Genomic DNA, 18,873 nt, shown 5'->3' on the forward strand with positions numbered 1-18,873 from the left:
TTGTTTTAGTCTCCAGAAAATCCATCAAAGATGCTCTTCCCCTATAAGGTGCTCAAAGCTCTGGATCCAGAAATCTATCGTAATGTAGAATTTGATGTTTGGTTGGACAGCAGAAAAGGTAATGAAATATCAACAGGATACTGTTGAATCCTGACAGATCCAGGAAAATAATTTTGCAAATGACTTTTAATAGATGTTTTCAATGTGCTGTTATAATAAACAGCTAGATACTTTTTGCCTTAATACATGATTTAAATCCAAAGGAGGAAACAAATAGGTTTAGAAGTGGGAGGGATCTTTTAGGGTCTCATGTTCATCAGAGACTTCAACTTTGCAAAGATTGTGAGGAGACATCCTTTACATGACTAATTACCAGAAACTTGTAGTAACTGGAAATGAATTTAAAGGGTTAAGACTGCCCTCTTTGATAATAAGGTCAGATATTGGCAGACTATGGCTTGTGGACCAAATCTGACCTGCCACCTGTTTTTATATGGTCTGTGAGCTAAGGATAGTCCTTATATTTTTTGATTGGCAGAAAAAAAATAAACTATATTATGTGAAAAATAAAAATTATGTGGAATTTATATTTCATTGTCCATAAATACAATTTTATGACAGTTGGGTAGTTGCAACAGATTCTGTAATGGCCCATGAAGCTCGAAACATTTACTTTCTGGCTCGTTATAGAGAAAGTTTGCCAACTGTTGAACTAGGTAATTATTTATCTTTCCTTTATTAGATAACTAAGTTGATCAAAGTAGGCCTTAAAATTCTGTCTTAGAGGCAGCCATTAATGTTTTCTATTCAACTCCTTGAACTGTGTGAACCTAGGTATAGTTTACACTATAGAATGAGGTTAACACCTAGTGGAACACAGTAAGTTCTTTCAAATAATAAGCTGCTTTGAAGAAGCTGTGTAACTTTTCTTTTTATCGAGGTGTGTTATGTTAAAATTTTATCATCATAAGCGTTTGACCAACTTTTAAGATTACAGGCTCCAAATTTCCACTTTGTGTTTTGTAGCAGAAAACTATACTTGCAGGTCTCCTTAAATTGACCACAGAAATAACCCATCAGGAGTGATAGAATGACCCTTTAGGACTCCCCCACCCCCCAGTATTTTAGCTTATACTGGCAACATTGTAAAGACACTGAGGTAAAAATAAATTAGAAAATTAAATAATGTAGAATAAGAAAGGAACCAGTTCAGTTGAGCTTGATGCTGCTTTTTCTCTCAATAGAACTTCAAAAATCGGAATACATGGAGTATGCTGGGAGACAGTATTATTTGGGAGACAAGTGTCAGGTTAGTTGCTTCTTTAAGTAATCAGTATTTTGATTTTCCAAGATTATAGTTTCATCATTAATACGAATTTAACAAAATTAGTTTATAAAGTGCTAGAAGATTTTTTAATGTTTGTGTTCAGTTTTAATTAGACTTTTGTGATTTAGATGTTAGGTTCTTTAGCATGTACTGCCTCCATTGAACCACACTGGCAGTGTTGATTATCAACTCCTATAATAAGTAGGCACTGAACTCCATTTGGGGATAAGTGGTATTTTTGTTTGATAGAAGCCGCATCCGCCAATGGACTTGAGACTAGATGTATTCTTACTGTCTCTTCCCTTCTTTCAGGTTCGCTTGGAATCAGGTGGAAGGTATTATAATGCCCACATTCAGGAAGTTGGAAATGAGAACAATTCAGTAACCGTCTTTATTGAAGAATTGGCAGAAAAGTAAGAATATTATTATGTGTTAAATTAAAATCTGTGGTTCCTGATGCCTTTTTGTAATATTAAATTCAGAATTACCAAGTTGCCAGTAAGAGAACCAAAGTTATATCTGGTACTAGCCTAAGATGACATCTTGACTTGTCCCATAAGATTATAGTAGAGCTGAATTTCTTGTAAGAAATGGAAAGATATGTGTGGTTCAGAGGCTTTTTTTTTCTGAGAGCAACATCCATGGGGCTTGGCAGTAGATTCCCTCTCACTCATAGCAAGTCAGTTTTGAGCGCACAGATAACATCCCCATCAGTCAGCCATTGGCACAGAAGAGCCTGTCCCCTTCAACTCTACATATCCAGAGAGTGCTATATATAGTCCTTCCAGATCTAGCTTGATGGACTTCAGAGTACATTGCTGTAAATTCTTTCCCGAGGACCTAAGATTCTGCATAAGGACACGGGTCCACAGGAACTGCCGTAACAAGTATTAAGTGCCACTGCCACTTCAGTAAAAGCTTTCTGTGATAGTGTGGAGTCAGCCTATCCCTTTACTTTAAAAATATGTTCAGGTTGAGATTACGTAAAGCGGTTTAATGCCAGAGAGAGCCCTTTGTGCCAAACAGGGTTAATGGAACCAAAAACAAATTTCCAAAGTCTAACTATTGAGTCCCCAGTTCTACATCTTCTCCATGTTAAACACCTCCCTCTTTTTTAAATGCATACCACAAAATTTCTTAATGTGACCACCGTTGCAACATGCACTAGCCAGTACCCAGTGCCATGACATCACTATGTTCCTTTATCTCTCCATCTTGATTTCTTATTCCTACTGGTCCTCAGGCCACCTTTCACTCCCTGACAGTAAGTATTGTGGTGATCTACACCTTACCTAGCCAGTGTCTCCTGAATATTGCCTATCAGTCCAGCCCACATGAAGCTTCATGTTCATGTTCATCCAGCCCACAGAGTTCATGGAGAAGCATTGACAACTTCAATGTTGCCTTTCTGACTCTGTCAAAGGGAAGCAGGGGGAGGACTTGTAGGACAGTGTTTATAAAGTCTACAGTAATGTACAGTCATATCCTAGGCCTTCACATTCACTCATCACTCACTCACTAACTCAGTCAGAGCAGCTTCCAGTCCTGCAAGCTCCATTCATGGTAAGTGCCCTATATAGGTGTACCATTTTTTGTCTTTTATACCATATTTTACCGGACCTTTTTTGTGTTTAGATATGTTTAGATACACAAATACCATTGTGTTACAGTTGCCTACAGTATTCGGTAAGGTAACATGCTGTACAGGTTTGTAGCCTAGGAGCAATAAGCCTATACCATATAGTTTAGGTGTGTAGTAGTCTCTACTAAGTAGGTTTCTGTTAGTGCGCTCTGATATTTTCACTGTGATAAAATGCCTTACCACATTTCTCAGAATGTACCAATCCTAGGTACTAGCCAACTTATTAGAGGTATTAAGTACAACAAAATTCTGGTAAACAGTGTTCATTACTGTCTAGAAAGCTGGTTTGTTAACTGAGCCTTTGCTAGTTCCAAGATATGCTAGTCCAGTCGTTCTCAAACTTTTAATATGTCCCTGAATTGCCTGGAGAGCATGTTACAGCATAGATTGATGAGCTCCGTCCCCTTAATTTCTAATTCAGTAAGTCTGTGGTGGAGCCCAAGAATTTTAATTTGTCAGTTTCCAGGTGATACTAAAGCTGTTAATCTACTCTAAGAACCATGGAACTAGGTTCTATTGCCTTAATGAAGAAAATCTTAACAGCTGAAAACAGTAAAGTCATTTCTTGCTCATTTATCATGTACATAGTGGATCAGAAAAGGGGACCCAGATTGGCAGACATGGAAAAAATGAGAACACGACAAACCATGTGTTGGTTTTTAAAGCATCTGCTCACATTTTGTTGGCCAAAGTGGCTTACATATCCAAGCCTAAAGTCAATGGTAGAGAAATATTATCCTCCTTGGAGAGGGGGACACATTCCTAGGGACCATGATTTATACTATACTACAAACAGCTGTGAAATTGTACAAAGTACACTTAGGTTTTCTAAAAAGAAAAGAAAAAAACCTCACCAGGGAAGCTTACATCAGTAAGCTTGAGTAGAATACACTTGAAAATGAAGCAGGAGGGGTGGAGTATGTATATCAAGTGGGAATTCAGCCTGCATTGCAGTGGCTTCATGGTGGTATCTTTAACTTTAAGGCATGTTGTTCCGCTGGCTAACTTAAAACCGGTTACTCAAGTGACACCTGTTCCTTCCTGGAATGCTGTGCCCAGTCGGAAAGGAAGAGGTTACCAGAAAATTTCCGGGAGCTATGTCCCAGAAATGGGTTTGTATACTGAAGGTTTTTATTATTCGCCCTTTCGTGTACCCTACCTTGTACTTTTTTTAAAAGGTTATATATACATCAGTGTCATTCCAGGGTAGAGGCTCTCAACTTTGGTGCTATTAACATCTGGGAATAGATAATACTTTATGGGGAGCTGTCCTGTGTATTGTAGAATGAGTAGCAGCGTCCCTGGCTTCTATCCACTAGATGCCAGTAGCATCCTTTCCCCAGTTGTGACAACCAAAAGTCTCCAGACATTGCCATGTGTACCCTATCAGTCCAGCCCACATGAAGTTGGGGAGTGGCAAAATTGTCCCTGTTGGAGAACCACTGTTTTAAGGTGCTTTGTGTAAACTTATGCTGGAGTTTATTTTAGATTCTAAAACTTGAAGGAAAAGATCCCTCTATTAACAGGCATAATTTCTTGCATAATAGTAATGTAGGTGGCTTGGATGACTGAGTACATTTTGATGACCGGAGCTGCCTATTCTAAAGATAGTGCTGAGATGTCCATTGATACAGAATTACCTATTGATTTTTCTCTTCCAGATGGAAGATCTAGTACATCCTGAAAAAATCCAAAAATTCTCTCGTTGTATTTATTTGGTTTGTTCCTAAGAAAAACATCTGAGCATTTTCGGCATTTGTGGGAGTGGTGGGGAGACATAGCATCTTTTGCTTTGATTTTGAAGCTTATTTGCCACTTTTTTGTTTACTTGAAAGTTATATCAGAGATGGACATGAAACAGCGGAAGAAGATGTTCAAGAAAGTTAGAGGGAAAGAGGTTTATATGACTATGGCTTACAGCAGGGGAGACCCCTTCCTCCCACCCAGGCTTCAGCATAGTATGCATTATGGGCATGACCCTCCAATGCACTGTTCACAGACAACTGGCAGTGTTATGGCTAATGAACATTTTCATCCTCAACATTCATCTCAGACACAAGGTCGAGGATATGGGATGCCTAGGTAAGGATTAACTGACTTAATGTACATCTCTGTTTTGATATTGGAAATAATTCCTGGATAGGATTACAGTAGAATTTAGAAATATCTTAATGGTTTAGATTGCTGTTATAATTTCTGCCTATAGAAAGAAATAGAGGATAAAACTTATGTATATTTAAATTCTTTTCAAATGAATTTAATGGACGATTCATATTCTCACAGTCTAGGGAAATACGGAGCAGCTGAAGAAGAGATGCTAAAAGATAGAATGTCATTAAGATGAGTGCCATGTGTATGGCACTGTATCCATTAATAATGGATAGGCCTAATGCCAGTAGTGAGGAGAGCAAAGCTCTTTCTATGTAGATGTTTTCAGAAAGATGTGTTAATTCTGTTAAACTATAAAAACTGCCTGCTCAAGCACTAGTGCATAAAGAGTTCTGTTTTCCTTTCCCTTTATTCATAGGGATTCATCTCCCTTTATAAACAGGCACAACATGGTGGGCCCTAAAGTTGATTTTTACCCTGGCCCAGGTAAAAGATGCTGCCAGAGCTATGATAACTTCTATAGATCTCGGTAAGTGAATTTTGTGAATTTTAAGTGTTGAAAATCAGAAAATGGGTACGTCTGGCTTCATTGCTGAGCAACAAATATATGGACTAAATTTTTTAAAAGTGTCAACATTAAGCTGCTTAACTGTTACTTAGAAATTAGAAAGAAGTAACTGCCATATTTTATCATTTTCCCCCTTTGATTCTCCAAACTGCTTAAGTTCCTTTAGACGTAGTCACCGCCAGATGCATTGTATGAATAAGGAATGCCAGTATAGCTTTGCCCCAGAGAATGGACCCATACCCAGGGGCGTAGAAGAAACCATTACTTTTTATGAAATTGAAGAAGGAGATGAGACTGCTTATCCAGCTTTATCTGTAAGTAGTTAAAAGCTTTACTCAAAATGCTTTTTACTATTATTTTTTTTAAGTAAAGGCAATGTGAATAAATGTTAGTTTTTTGTACAAATGAGCAAATAAAGCCCTACCTGGAAAACAAATTTTCATGTTAGCACTTTTAGAGGTGGGAGGGGAAAATTTTTTTTTCATAGAGGGGATAGAGGTGGACAAATATTCTTGCTTATATAGTATGACACATATTTTCTCTTTCCCTGATCGTTATTTCCTCACATTTTTAAATTCTAAAGTACATATGTGTGTTTGTATGTATATGTGTGTATAGTTTTTTTTCCTGACTATATAGAGGGAACTGCATGTATGTGTGTGTCTCTCTTTGGTACAGAATCATGGAGGGCCTCCTACTCCAAGATACTGTGTTGCAAGGCGAGGACATAGCTCAGGCAAACAGACCTTAAGTTCAGAGGAGGGCGATGGCCAGAGTGACAATGGTGAGTCAATTACAGTTAAATGTTTTTTTTTTAAAGATGGTTCTTTTGGCATTAGTATATTGGCTGTGAAAGAGACCTAAAAGTTTTGGTTTGGGACTCTAACTCTGTTCTGGTAGCTACTTTTGAAAGAGTTACTAGTTCTTGTCTCAAAGCTTGCTGGGTTTTTGAAGATATCTTGGCATTTCTCAGAAGGGCAGACTTCTGTTTTTGTAGGCCTTTACATTGTTATAACTTAATTTTCAGCTCTGCATAGATTTTTAGTGAGTTTTGATTTGGTGAGATTTCAGTACTATTTATGTTCTCACCATTTCTAATTGCTTTAGGCTTTTCATGTGACTGGCTCTTATTTTACAAGACTGCTGTGAAGTAATTTCATTGCCAGAAGTCTTCTTGATCTCTAAACATGAGTATTCATTGAATCCTGTGTATTAAGTAATTTTATTTATAATTTTATAATAATACTTAAATTGGATCCCTATGAGGAATGTGGTATCCTTATTTTATATATGAGGAAATTGAGATTTGAAGGGTAAATGACATGGTCAAAGTAATGCCCTTGGCAAGTGGCAGAGATTTAATCTTTTTTAAAAAAATTTTTTAGGTGAGGCAACCCTTGGTTGACTTCATAGATTGCAATGACCTTGTCGGCTTACAATCCCTTATTTTTTATTTTTTACACTTAACACCACCTGGTCTTCATAGGTGGTCTCCCATCCAATTACTAACCAGGCCAGAACCTGCTTAGCTTCCGAGATCAGATGAGATCAGATGAGATCAGGCTTGTTCAGGGTAGCATGGCTGCAGACGAGATTTAATTTTTATAACAGCTTTATTTGGATGTAATTTATATACCATACAGTTCTTCTATTTAAAGTGTACAAGTCAGTGGATTTTTAGTATAGTCACAGAGTTGCATAACTATCACCACCATGAATTTTAGAATATTTTTATCACCTCCAGAAGAAATCACATACCCATTAGCAGCCACTCTTCATTTCTCTCCCAGCTCTAGGCAGTCACCAGTCTGCTTTCTGTCTTTAATGGATTTGCCTGTTCTTGATATTTTATACAAAATGGAATCATGTAATATGTGGTCCTTAGTGACTGACAGAAATCAATTTTGAATTTGGTCTCTCAGACTCTAAAGCTCGGACTCTAAAGCCTATATATATGCCCATGCCTTCAGTTGTTACAGTGGCTCTTACCGTGGAGTCAGTGACTCAGCTTATCAGTCAAGTTCTTTATTTTCCTATGATGTTCTTCTTTCTGTTTCTTACATAGAAAAAAGACATTTCTAAAAATTTAATGAGTACAAAACTAGCACAAGGATAATCTGAATATTTTGTACATGCATGTGCTTAAGTATGTGTACACTCTGCTCTTTTACTCAGTATGACTCCTTTGTCTTTTCCCTTTAGCCCAGTGGGTACCTTCAGAGGTACTGCTCACCTGTAGTGGCATAGTCAAAATAACCAAATCTTTGTTTTCACCTTAGATCCTGACATCTGGAGGGGTTGATGCATGTGTGTTTGATAATTGATGTGTTTAAGAATCGAGTCCAATTTTGACCTGTGGGGCTTTGTTTGGTGGAAAATTGTCCACATTGCATTTCAATGCTATATCGGTCTTAAAGCAAAGTGTTTCAGTCCACTGAGCCATCCTCTGAGAACAGATAGATTTTAAATGTATTATATATATATACCTGACAGGCTGAAAAGCAAATGAAGCATGATATATTCCTTTAACATCTACCTAAGCAAACTATGTATTCTACTCACATTATAATCACCATTCACTATATGTCAAGCACCATGCTATATTTTTTTCACTACCCTGTCAGCTAGGAACGGTTATCTCTGTTTATAGTGAAGAAAGTGAGGCACAAAGATTGAATAATGTGCCTAAACTGATGGGATAAATCAGGATTCAAATCTACACAGTCCTAACTCCAGAGCTGGTGAGCTTAATCACCGTACTTCACTGCTTGACTGGAAAAATTAGATACAGCTTGGTTTTTCACTTCTGCCTCTTGCTCTTTAAGAACTAAGAATTTTCAGAGGAGAAATTTGTACTGTTGACAGCCAGTCTCTGGCTTCAGTATCTTTTGACCAGTATGAAAGCTTAAATTACTTGTTTCAAGGATGAATACATTTTAGTTTTGAACATATATTCATAAAATTTGAGGAAAAAAGCAAGTGCTGGCCATCTGGCCATCGAGCTAAAAAGCCCTATGTGAACATACTTTTTTTTTTCCCTAGGAGGATATCATGAAGAATATATTTATCCTTCAGGTCAGTGAGATCTAAATAGAATCTGACATTGATCATTGTTTATAAGATTTCAAACTATAAAATAATGCTCATTTTTTACTTTACTTTGCAATATCCTCTGGAACCAGACTATGAAACGTCAGATGTTTATAGGACAACTGAATCTACAGCAAACTTGGTAGGTATTTAATAATAATGGCAAGCACTTACAGCTCCTACTGTGTATTAGGGCATTATTCTAAAAGCTATACATATAAGTGTATTTAAATCAAAACGGTCCTGTGAGGTAATCAAGAAATTGAGATCCAGAAATTAAGTAGCTCATCCAAGATCACACCCCCTTTCTGAATTTAATCTATTTAGAGATAATCCTAATGTGTTGATAGATGAGGAAGTTTGAACATTGGCAGTGATAATTTTTTAGAGGATTTTATGACTTTTCTGTCAGTAAGAATGGGCCATAAATATCAGTTACTTGATATAAGAAAATTTTGCTTCTTGGTTATGTTACATGTCCAGTGGAGGTCTATAGGCTCAGGGACTCAGGTTGATGGAAGCTCCATCCATGATTGCCAAGGCAGGAAAAAAAGGTATTGAGTGGTGCACTGGCTCTTAAAACTTTCACCTGGAGATGACATGTGTCACTTTCTTTTCCATTTCTTCCCCCCCTCCACCTCTGACCTATGGATGTTGCTGTTTACCCTTAAGAACTGGATCCCTGAAGGCAAGGTGTCTTCTCCATTTTTTCTTCATTTGCTAGCTAGAGCTTGTCCCACTGAAGAATCTAATTTCTCTATGTCTGAAAGTCAAAACGTTGGAAATGTTCTAGCAGCACTAAAAACTATACTACATTATTTATCTCAGACTCCCCTCCTACAGGCAGAATACTTGCTTCCTCCTCAAGGGAGGCGTCACAAAAATTCTATTCAGTGTCATTAAAATCGGAGGCCAAGATTCCTAGGAAATACATGCTATTCTTTATAGTGGGTCTAGATGTGGTTCCTCTTGATCTAGAGGCCTAAAACCAACAATACGAAGTTGCTTTCCCCATACAAACCCAATTTACAATGGTGGAGCAGGGACTGAAAATATAGTAAAAATTCCCACTCAAGAGACAGGAAAAATGGGAGAAACAGTTACTGGCCTGTAGCAGTTCTTACATACAATGGATAGACATTGTGAGGATCCTCAACTTAGGCATAGGAACTGTTTCCTGGAAGGGCTCCCTGGTTCATTGTTTTCTGGGGCTCTTGGTTACTCCGAGACCCTTCCTTTCTTGGCCATATTTGAGGTAGGCATTGGAGAATAATCTTTTTTGGCAGCTGAGCAGTTTTATCATCCTGCTCCTTACTCATAGAAAATTTGGGGGGAGGTGTCCAATGGTCATTTTATCTCAGTTGGATGGTTTTAAGTTCTGCTCGTGGTTTTTCTGGCTGTGTGATTAATTTATTATGTGTCTTCTGCTTGATTCATATTAGTTTCATGTGCCAATGTCCATAATGACAATTCTTTTTAGTGATAGATATATTACTTAGATGTGCTATAATGCTTTGCTTTTTTGTCTCTGTCTCTATTTGAATGCAAGTACCATGAGCTTATCAGGAATTGGTAGAAGTGCCATACCTTTGGATGCTTTTCCATGAGCCATTTTGTCCAAGTGCAAGTATTCACTGCGTGGTCTATCCTTAGTTGGACTCTTGCTTTAACATATCTTAAAGCAATCAGATTTTAACAATGATGTGAGTCTTTGAGGCTGAGTTTTAATTGCTCTTTGTCATTCAAAGCATTTATCAATTTTATCTTTTACAGTTTTGGTATGAGGTATTTGCCTCTTCGGCCCTACAAGTCCCTGTATTCAAGGACTTTCTATTCTCTTTTATTCCTGCTTGCAAACTACTTTTTGTATACTTTAAAATAACTTGCTAAACTCTGCCAACAGTAATCAAAAGTAAACTAACATTTTGTTTTCCAAATCTCATCCATTAAGAAAGACCTATAAGTTCGTAATTGCTTTAGATTAGGTTTTTGTTACAGCAATTTCTTGTTAACGATTTAACTGTTTTAGTCAAGCTAGGTTAGGCTGCCGTAACAACCCCCCAAATCTCAGCAGCTTAACACAGGACAGTTGTTCTTGCTAATGTTGTATGTCCAGTGCAGCTTGGTAGCGGAACTTTTTTCCATCAAAGTCACTCAGGGACCCAGGCTGATTGATGGACATGAGCTTTCACAGTCACCTTCATGTTAGGCTAAACATAGGAAAATTGAACACTGGCTTATAATATTTCTGCTCATATTTCTTTGGCCAAACAAGTCCCATGGCCATACCTAACTTTAGCTGGGGCCAGGAAGAGCAACCTACCATGTACCCAGGAGGAAAACTGGAATATTTATGAAGAACTGGAATAACTACCCTGTATTCTCTAACTGTGATTAATCTTAACTGGTAGCTTCATGTACTGAATTTTTGTTTTTCCTGTTTAGGAAATATATTTTAGCAAGGTGAAGAAAACTGCGATTCCCTCTGTGTTCTTATTACCAATTTCTGCTGCTAGTTTCTTTGTTTTTGCTATTATGATAGTCTGTTATGCATAACTCTCAGCCTTTTTAAATCATTTTTGCTTTCACAAAGACAAGGTCTTGAGCCAGAGGGAGTGGTGTTTGGTTTATACTACATCCTGTTTAGATAGGATGCAGCCGAACAACCAATTATCCACTGTTGACCCAAGCTACATAGTTAGATGGAATGCTTTCTTTTAGCAAAACTATTGTTGTTCCTACTGATTTTGAAGCTTTTAAGGAAAAAAAGTCACCGAGAAGTGTTTGAATTACAATCCTCTGTTACATTTTAGTATCTGCATTGAAACTAGAGTTGGATGTGATCAGGATCTCTATAAATAGGATATGGAGCAGTCATATAAATCAGATACTAGAGTGATACCTTTTGGAGCATTAACTTAGTAGTCACTTCCAAATTTGAATATTTTTCAAACAGATCACCTTTATTAGTTTTCGATATTGAAACAAAGCAGATCCTTTATTGATGTGCATGTTGGTTTCTTGATTTCCCCTTACTTAACTATATTTTTGTATTTACTAAAGTCTCTTCAGGACAGAAGACCGTGTTCTGTGTCTCCTCAGGACACAGTTACCTCATACAACTACCCCCAGAAGGTAATCTTCATAGTGTTATCAAGCAGTCGGTTGCAATGGACCAAACAGAAGAAAATGGATTTTTAAATTTTTGTTCCATTTGCCCTTCATCATACCTCAAAGAAACTGCCTATATTCCTATCTTAAGTACTATGCTTTGTGGTGCCTTGCATAGTGATTAGTAAATTCATTCAACACACTGAGCATCTACTGTGTTCCAGACACTGCTCTATATGCTGGCATTAGATTACTCATAGTTGACCCACTCTGAACCTCTTATGTAATGAGTGAGTTAATATAAATTACTTGTTAAGACAGTGTCATTTACTGAAACTTGGGCCCTCCTGTAGAATGGCGAGTTGGCATTAAAAAAGGTAGCTTAAACCATAGGAGTGAATAAGATCATCCTAGGAAAAGGAAAAGATTGAAAAGAGCATCTAGAATAGAGTCTGTGGAACACCAAATTTTAGAAAATGGGTAGAGAAGGAACAGCTGGGGGGAGAGGCAGGAAAGTATATTCTTATGGAAGCTGCAGGAAGAAAATGTTTCAAGGAGCAGTCAATTATCAGTTGTTTCTAAGAAGTCAAGCAACATGAAACTAACAAGCATCTATTAAGATTCTTTGCTATGGAGACCACTGATGACTTTGGATACAGTTTCTGAGGACCAGAGAGAGTAGCAGCCACAGTGTAGTGGGTGGTAAGCAAAGGGAGACTGCGGTGAGGACAGTGTATTCGAGAAGAAGAGTCTCTTACTGTTTATCAAACACCTTTCTGTGTACAGGCCTGTATGGGGTGATGTGGCCTAATCAGAAACCCTATTTGTAGTCTCACGAAGTTTAAAAAAATCCAAAGCACTTTTTCTGTTTAAAAAAGGTGCGTATAAATCTCTGGATATTATGCAGGAAACACAGAAGTTACCTGCTTGGGGAGATGGGAACTAGACAGGTGGAGGACAGGGGTTGGAGGGAAACTTTTCATTGTTATACAATTATATATTTGATTTTAAAATCATATGGATGCATTACCTTTTCAGAAAAAGAATGAAAATAAATCCCTCAGAGTAGTTTGGGGTCTTCTAAAAGAAATAACTGTCCTGTGAAGGGTTTATATAAAGATTGCCTTCTCTGTGCTTTAGTCATCAAAATACTATTTCCTGAAATTTAGGGTCAGATAAGAGTAATATTGTTTGGGAAACCAAATTTAGAGTTCTAAACTTTCTTCCACACTTACAGGTAATGGTAAATTCTGCAGCAATTGCAGCTTCCTGTGCCAGTGATGTTCCAGCTCCAGTCTTATCCAACTGTGCAGAAGCTAATCAAGCTAGTAGTACCACTTCAGTTTCCTCACAGAATGCTGTACAGCCTCTGTTTGTGTCTCCACCTACACAAAGCAGGCCAGGTAGGTTATTAGTGGTTGCATACTTTGGAAGCCTCTTTTCTTAGTGCTTTAGATAGGATTACTTTAATTTCCAGGATTACATTTGTTTAACTTAATAAAGTCTGTTCTGTGGTTGAGAGCCAAAGTTTCAATTTTTTTCTTACAATTTGGCTTTGATATGTATGATTTTGTAGCTTTCATTTTGCTACCCCACTGAAAATTGAGAGGACTTGTATCAGTGTCTTGAACTTTGAGTTGTTTTATTACATAAGAATTAAGGTAGAGATGTTTTCACATTTCACGGAACTATTTCTAACAAGCTTGCTATAAAATACATTTCTATATAGTGAATCATTTTCCTACAATTATTATAGTGAATATATGTGCTGGAATTTAAGAGATCTAGGTTAGAATCTTGGTTTTACAACTTACACTAGCTATGTAATTTTGGGCCAGTTATTGAACTTATCTATGTGCTTATGGGTACTTATAGTACGAATTTATGAAGTGATTGTGGAATTCCAATGAGATTACTTCAAATTTTCAATAGAACTCTGGAAAGGTGGTGGCAACAACAGCATAGCTTTTCAATCTGAGTCCTGAAATAAAAATGGAAATAGCAAAACCCAAACTGGTGGACAACACAACAAAACTGAGTGATAAGGTATCCCCAAGAGTCACAAAATTTAAGCAATTAGAGACAAACCAGCACTTCTCGAGACCTGTGTACTATTAAGGCCTATATGGGAGCAAGAAGACAGAAGCATCAGGGATATTTGTCTGATGGACCTTAGAACAGAAGAACTGAACTAATAAGAATTCATGGGAAAGTTGGGTGGCCAATTTGGAAGGAGCAGCTAAGACTGGGAGGGGATTTGGCCTAATACTAGGTAAGTACTTTGGGTACATGGTAAAGGGACTGAAAGGCTTGGAGCTGTTTGGCCTCCTAAGAACTCTAAACTGACCTGTCGGGTTTCCCTTTGAGGATAGTACTCTTTACTGGGGAGAAACTGCTGGGAGTTGAATCAGAATTGATAGGATAGGGGAAAGAGCAGGTCTAGATAAAAGTTAAGGATAGCAGCCAAGGAATCCTAGAAAACAGTTATGGAAAAGAGAAAATTATGAAGTTAGAAAAGCTCTTCTATACTCCGCTTCATTTTAAAATTCATGAAATCTAATTTCTCATAAAAATAGAAGAAAAGCATTTACAGTCAAATCATATACAAAGATGTTTTAAGAAAAAAGAGTAACTTCCTTATACAGAGTAAAAGCATGTCAGAAATGTGCCCACTATACAGAACTAAACAAACGAAACTAAAACAACTAATTTCAGAATGAGCTAAAAACATTAATAAAGTAATATAAAACATTAAAGAATAACAAATCAGTATTGGAAAAACTCAGATGAGATGACAACTCAAAGTATTAGAAATGGAAGAAAGTCATTTCAGTAATGAAGACTAAAATAGAGCATAACCAGATATATGCAATAAGTAATATGTTAAGAGAAAGATGTAAGAAGGGGGGGGGATCTAAAGCGAAGAAAATGAAGGTAAAGTTTCAAAAGTGACATACCGAAGTTAGGAAAAGGAGATTAACCACTGATAGAAGTCCCCAAAGAAGAAAACCCAAAGTATAAGGGAAAAGAATAAATATTAAAATTACAATTCAGAACATTTTTCTGAAATTAAAAGCTTTAAACCATGTCTTGAAATACCACTCTGGATACCTGAGAGTATTGACCCAGAACAACCAATAACAGGATATTCTAGTAAAATGATGACTTTAAATGAATAGAAAGTCCTTTGATTTATCTACATAAAGGAGACTATGGAATATAAAAGAAATAAAATAAAAATCATCAAACTTTGAGAGCAGTGTTTCATGCTAAAAAAAAAAATGGAGTAACATTTAAGATAATGAAAGAATGTGTGAACCAAAGATTTTATGTCTGACCAAACTGATTTTCAGGCCCAAAGGGCAATATGTCAGAAACCAGGTAATATTTGCATGAGTCCACCTGAAGAATCTACTAAAGCTATGTTGTCAAGCCAAGGTAAATACTCGCTACATGTGACAATTTAATTGTAAGTAAATAAAATAAACCTTCAGTTGCTCAATTGCATGTATGCCAAGTGCTTAAAACCTTATGGCTGGCTACAGTATTGAACAACATAGAATATTTCTACCATCAGTTGTATTGGATTGACAACAGTGGATTAAAGAATGAGTTTTGACTTTCATTCAGACTACCAAAATAATTAGAGACATCAACATAATTGCTGATGGTATTAAATATATATTTACCTGTAGAATTAGGACAAAATGAGGCCTGAGAGGTTGAGAATACGCCATGTAATAGTCTTCTGTTTGGATGATGTATATGTATAGTATACCTGTTTTTAAAAGTGGGAGAATTGAGAGATCATGTGCCAGGAATTTTTTTTTTACGCCTACAGCACCTGTCTTCCTAGGTGGCCTCCCATCCAAGTACTAACCAGGCCCGACCCTGCTTAGATTCCAAGATCAGACGAGAGACTGTGTGCCAGGCATTTTTTAATGCTCAGTAATCACACTTCAGGTTCTTTTATCTAGATACTCAGATTGTTAATCTGATCATGTATATAGTTGGCTAAAATAAATGAGTGTGTACAGTATATTCTAATTTTATCTCATCTCCTTGCAAACCAGGAGTCTCAGTATGGAAGAAAGGTGATACAGATGTAATAAAGATTTAAGTAAAAGCCTTTATGGTCTCAAGTTTGAATTGGAAGTTACCCCACTAGTAACCACTAATCTATAGTCCTCTGTCAACCAGTAGTCTACACTCCATGTCCATAGGCCTCTGTTTGTTTGTCCTGTTAATTTGTTGCTTTTAGGTTTATATCCCACATACAAGTGATATCATGTGATTTTCAAATTTTCCAGTCTGGCTTATTTCGCTTAGCATGATTATCTCGAAGTCCATCCATGTTGTCGCAAATGGCAATATTTCATCTCTTCTTTTGGCTGAGTGATATTCTGTTGCATATATGTACCACAGATTCTTTTACCACAGTCATCTATTGCGGACACTTCAGTTGCTACCATGTCCTGGCCTCCGTGAATTATGCTTCTGTGAACGTCAGCCTGGAAATGTCTTTTTGGATATGAATTTTGAAGTCCTTGGAGTAAATACCCAGTAGAAGGATTGCTGGATCATATGGTAGATCACATGTTAGTTTTTCGAGGAACCTCCATACTGTTTTCCATTGGCTGTACCAATAGGCAGTCCCACCTGCAGTGTATAAAGGTTCCTTTTTCTCCGCATCTTCTCCAGCATTTGTTATTCCTTGTCCTGTAGATAATGACTATTCTAACAGGTGTGAGATGGTATCTCATTGTGATTTTTTTGCATTTCCCTAATAGCCTGCGATGTTGAACATCTTTTCATATATTTGTTGGCCATTTGTATGTCCTCTAGGGAGAAGTGTCTATTCAGGTCCTCTGCCCATTTTTTGATTGGATCCTTCATTTTTTGTTGTTGAGTTTTATGAGTTCTTTGTATATTTTGGGTATTAGGCCCTTATGGAAGGCGTTGCTTGCAAATATATTTTACCATTCGGATAGTTGTCTCTTTACCTTGTTGATGGTTTCTTTTACTGAGCAGAAGCATTTTAGTCGGATGTAGTCCTATTCCTTCATTTTAGATTTTACTTCCTTTGCCTTTGAGTCAAATTCATAAAATCTTCTTTAATCCCAAGGTCCTTGAATTTAGTTCCCATGTTTTTTTTCTATGCATTTTATCTTTTTGGGTCTTATATTCATATCTGTATTCCATTTTGAGTTAATTTTGGTGAGTGGTGGTAGATAACAGTCTAGTTTCATTCTTTTTCAGGTGGCTTTCCAGTTTTCCCAGTACCATTTATTAAAGAGGTTTTCCTTTCTCCACTGTATGTTTTTGGCTTTTTAGATGAAAATTATTTGCCCATATAAATATGGATTTACTTCTGGACTCTGGATTCTGTTCCACTGGTCCGTGTGTCTGTTTTCGTGCTATTTTGATTACTGTCGCTTTGTAGTATAATTTGAAGTGTGGCAGAGTGATGCCTCCAGCCTCGTTCTTCTTTCTCAGAATGGCTTTTGCAATTCGGTGTCTTTTGTACTTCCATACAAATCTGATGATATTTTGTTCTGTTTCTTTAAAAAATGCCGATAAGATATTGATAGGAATTGCATTAAATCTGGATAATGCTTTAGAAAATATTGTCATTTTAACTGTTGATTCTTCCAATCCAAGAAGACGAAATATCTTTCCATTTCTTTGTATCTTCTTTGCTTTCTTTTTGTAAGGTCTTGTAATTTTCATTATATAGGTCCTTCACATGTTTCGTTAAATTTACTCCTAGGTATTTTATTCTTTCTGTAGCGAATGCAAAAAGAATTATTTTTTGCACTTCTTTTTCTGATGCTTCATATTAGAGTATAGGAATGCTATGGATTTTTGAATGTTGATTTTGTATCTGGAGACTTTATTGTATTTGCTTATTGTTTCTAGTAGTTCTATGGAGTCTTTAGGGTTTTCTATATAGAGAATCAAGTCATCTGCAGAGTGACAATTTGACTTCTTTGTTTCTTATTTGGATGCCTTTTATATCTTTCTCTAGTCTGATTGAACTCGCTAGGACCTCCAATGTTACACTGAATAAGAGTGCTGATATGAACAGCCTGGCTTTGTTCTTGATCTTAGAAGGAAGGTTTTTAGTTTTTCACTGTTTAGTATGATGTTGGCTGAGGGTTTGTCCAATACATGGTCTTTAGTATGTTAACACACTTTCCTTCTACACTCATTTTGTGAAGTGTTTTGATCACAAATGGATGCTGTATCTTGTCAAAGGCTTTTTCTGCATCTATTGATTTGATAAGATTCTTATTTTTTATTTAATTATGTGGTATATCGTGAATCGATGTGCATATGTTGAACTATCACTGTGCCCACTTGATCGAGGTGTATAATCTTTTTAATATGTTGCTGTATTTGATTCACTAGTATCCTAGGATTTTTGCCTTTGTGTTCATGAGAGAGATTGGTCTGCAGTTTTCTTTTTGTGTGTTACCTTTACCAGGTTTTAGTATCAGTAATATTGGCCTCATAAAGTGAGTTGGGAAGTATTGTCTCCTCTTCAATATTTTGGAAGAGTTTGAGGAGAATAGGTATTAAATCTTCTTTGAATGCTTGGTAGAATTTACTGGTGAAGTCATCTGCTCCTGGACTTTTACTTTTTGGTGGATTTTTGATGATTATTTCAATTTCTGTACTACTGATTGGTCTATTTAGATTTTCCAGTTTTTCTTGATTTAGTCTAGGAAGGTTGTATTTTTCTAAGTACTGGTCAGTTTCTTCTAGGTGGTTAAATTTGGTGTTATATACTTTTTTATAGTATTCTTGTATGATCCTTTAAATTTCTGTGATGTCATTCGTATATTCCCCTCTTTCATCCCTGATTTTGTTTGTGTCTTTTGTCTCTTTTCTTTAATGTCTCTTGCTGGGGGGTTGTCAATTTTATTAACCTTATCACAGAACCAGCTCTTTGTTGCATTTCTTTTCTATTTATTTTTTGGTTTGTTTTCATTATTTCTGCTCTAATTTTGGTAATTTCTTCTG

At 36.7% G+C, this 18,873-nt stretch overlaps 1 protein-coding gene across 1 annotated transcript in view; it reads left to right on the top strand.

Annotated features, from left to right (window-relative positions):
• Positions 1-18,873, top strand: part of ALG13 (ALG13 UDP-N-acetylglucosaminyltransferase subunit) — a 63,360-nt gene that overhangs the window by 31,307 nt on the left and 13,180 nt on the right. Inside the window, 12 exon segments of the mRNA XM_036226475.1 lie at positions 10-118; positions 1,245-1,309; positions 1,640-1,740; positions 3,954-4,081; positions 4,805-5,051; positions 5,497-5,607; positions 5,804-5,960; positions 6,325-6,430; positions 8,689-8,721; positions 8,829-8,878; positions 11,800-11,871; positions 13,085-13,250. Coding sequence (XP_036082368.1) covers positions 10-118; positions 1,245-1,309; positions 1,640-1,740; positions 3,954-4,081; positions 4,805-5,051; positions 5,497-5,607; positions 5,804-5,960; positions 6,325-6,430; positions 8,689-8,721; positions 8,829-8,878; positions 11,800-11,871; positions 13,085-13,250 — 1,345 coding nt within the window.

The sequence above is a fragment of the Rousettus aegyptiacus genome, unplaced genomic scaffold, assembly GCF_014176215.1.
Source record: "Rousettus aegyptiacus isolate mRouAeg1 unplaced genomic scaffold, mRouAeg1.p scaffold_m13_p_9, whole genome shotgun sequence".
Taxonomy (NCBI): Eukaryota; Metazoa; Chordata; class Mammalia; order Chiroptera; family Pteropodidae; genus Rousettus; species Rousettus aegyptiacus.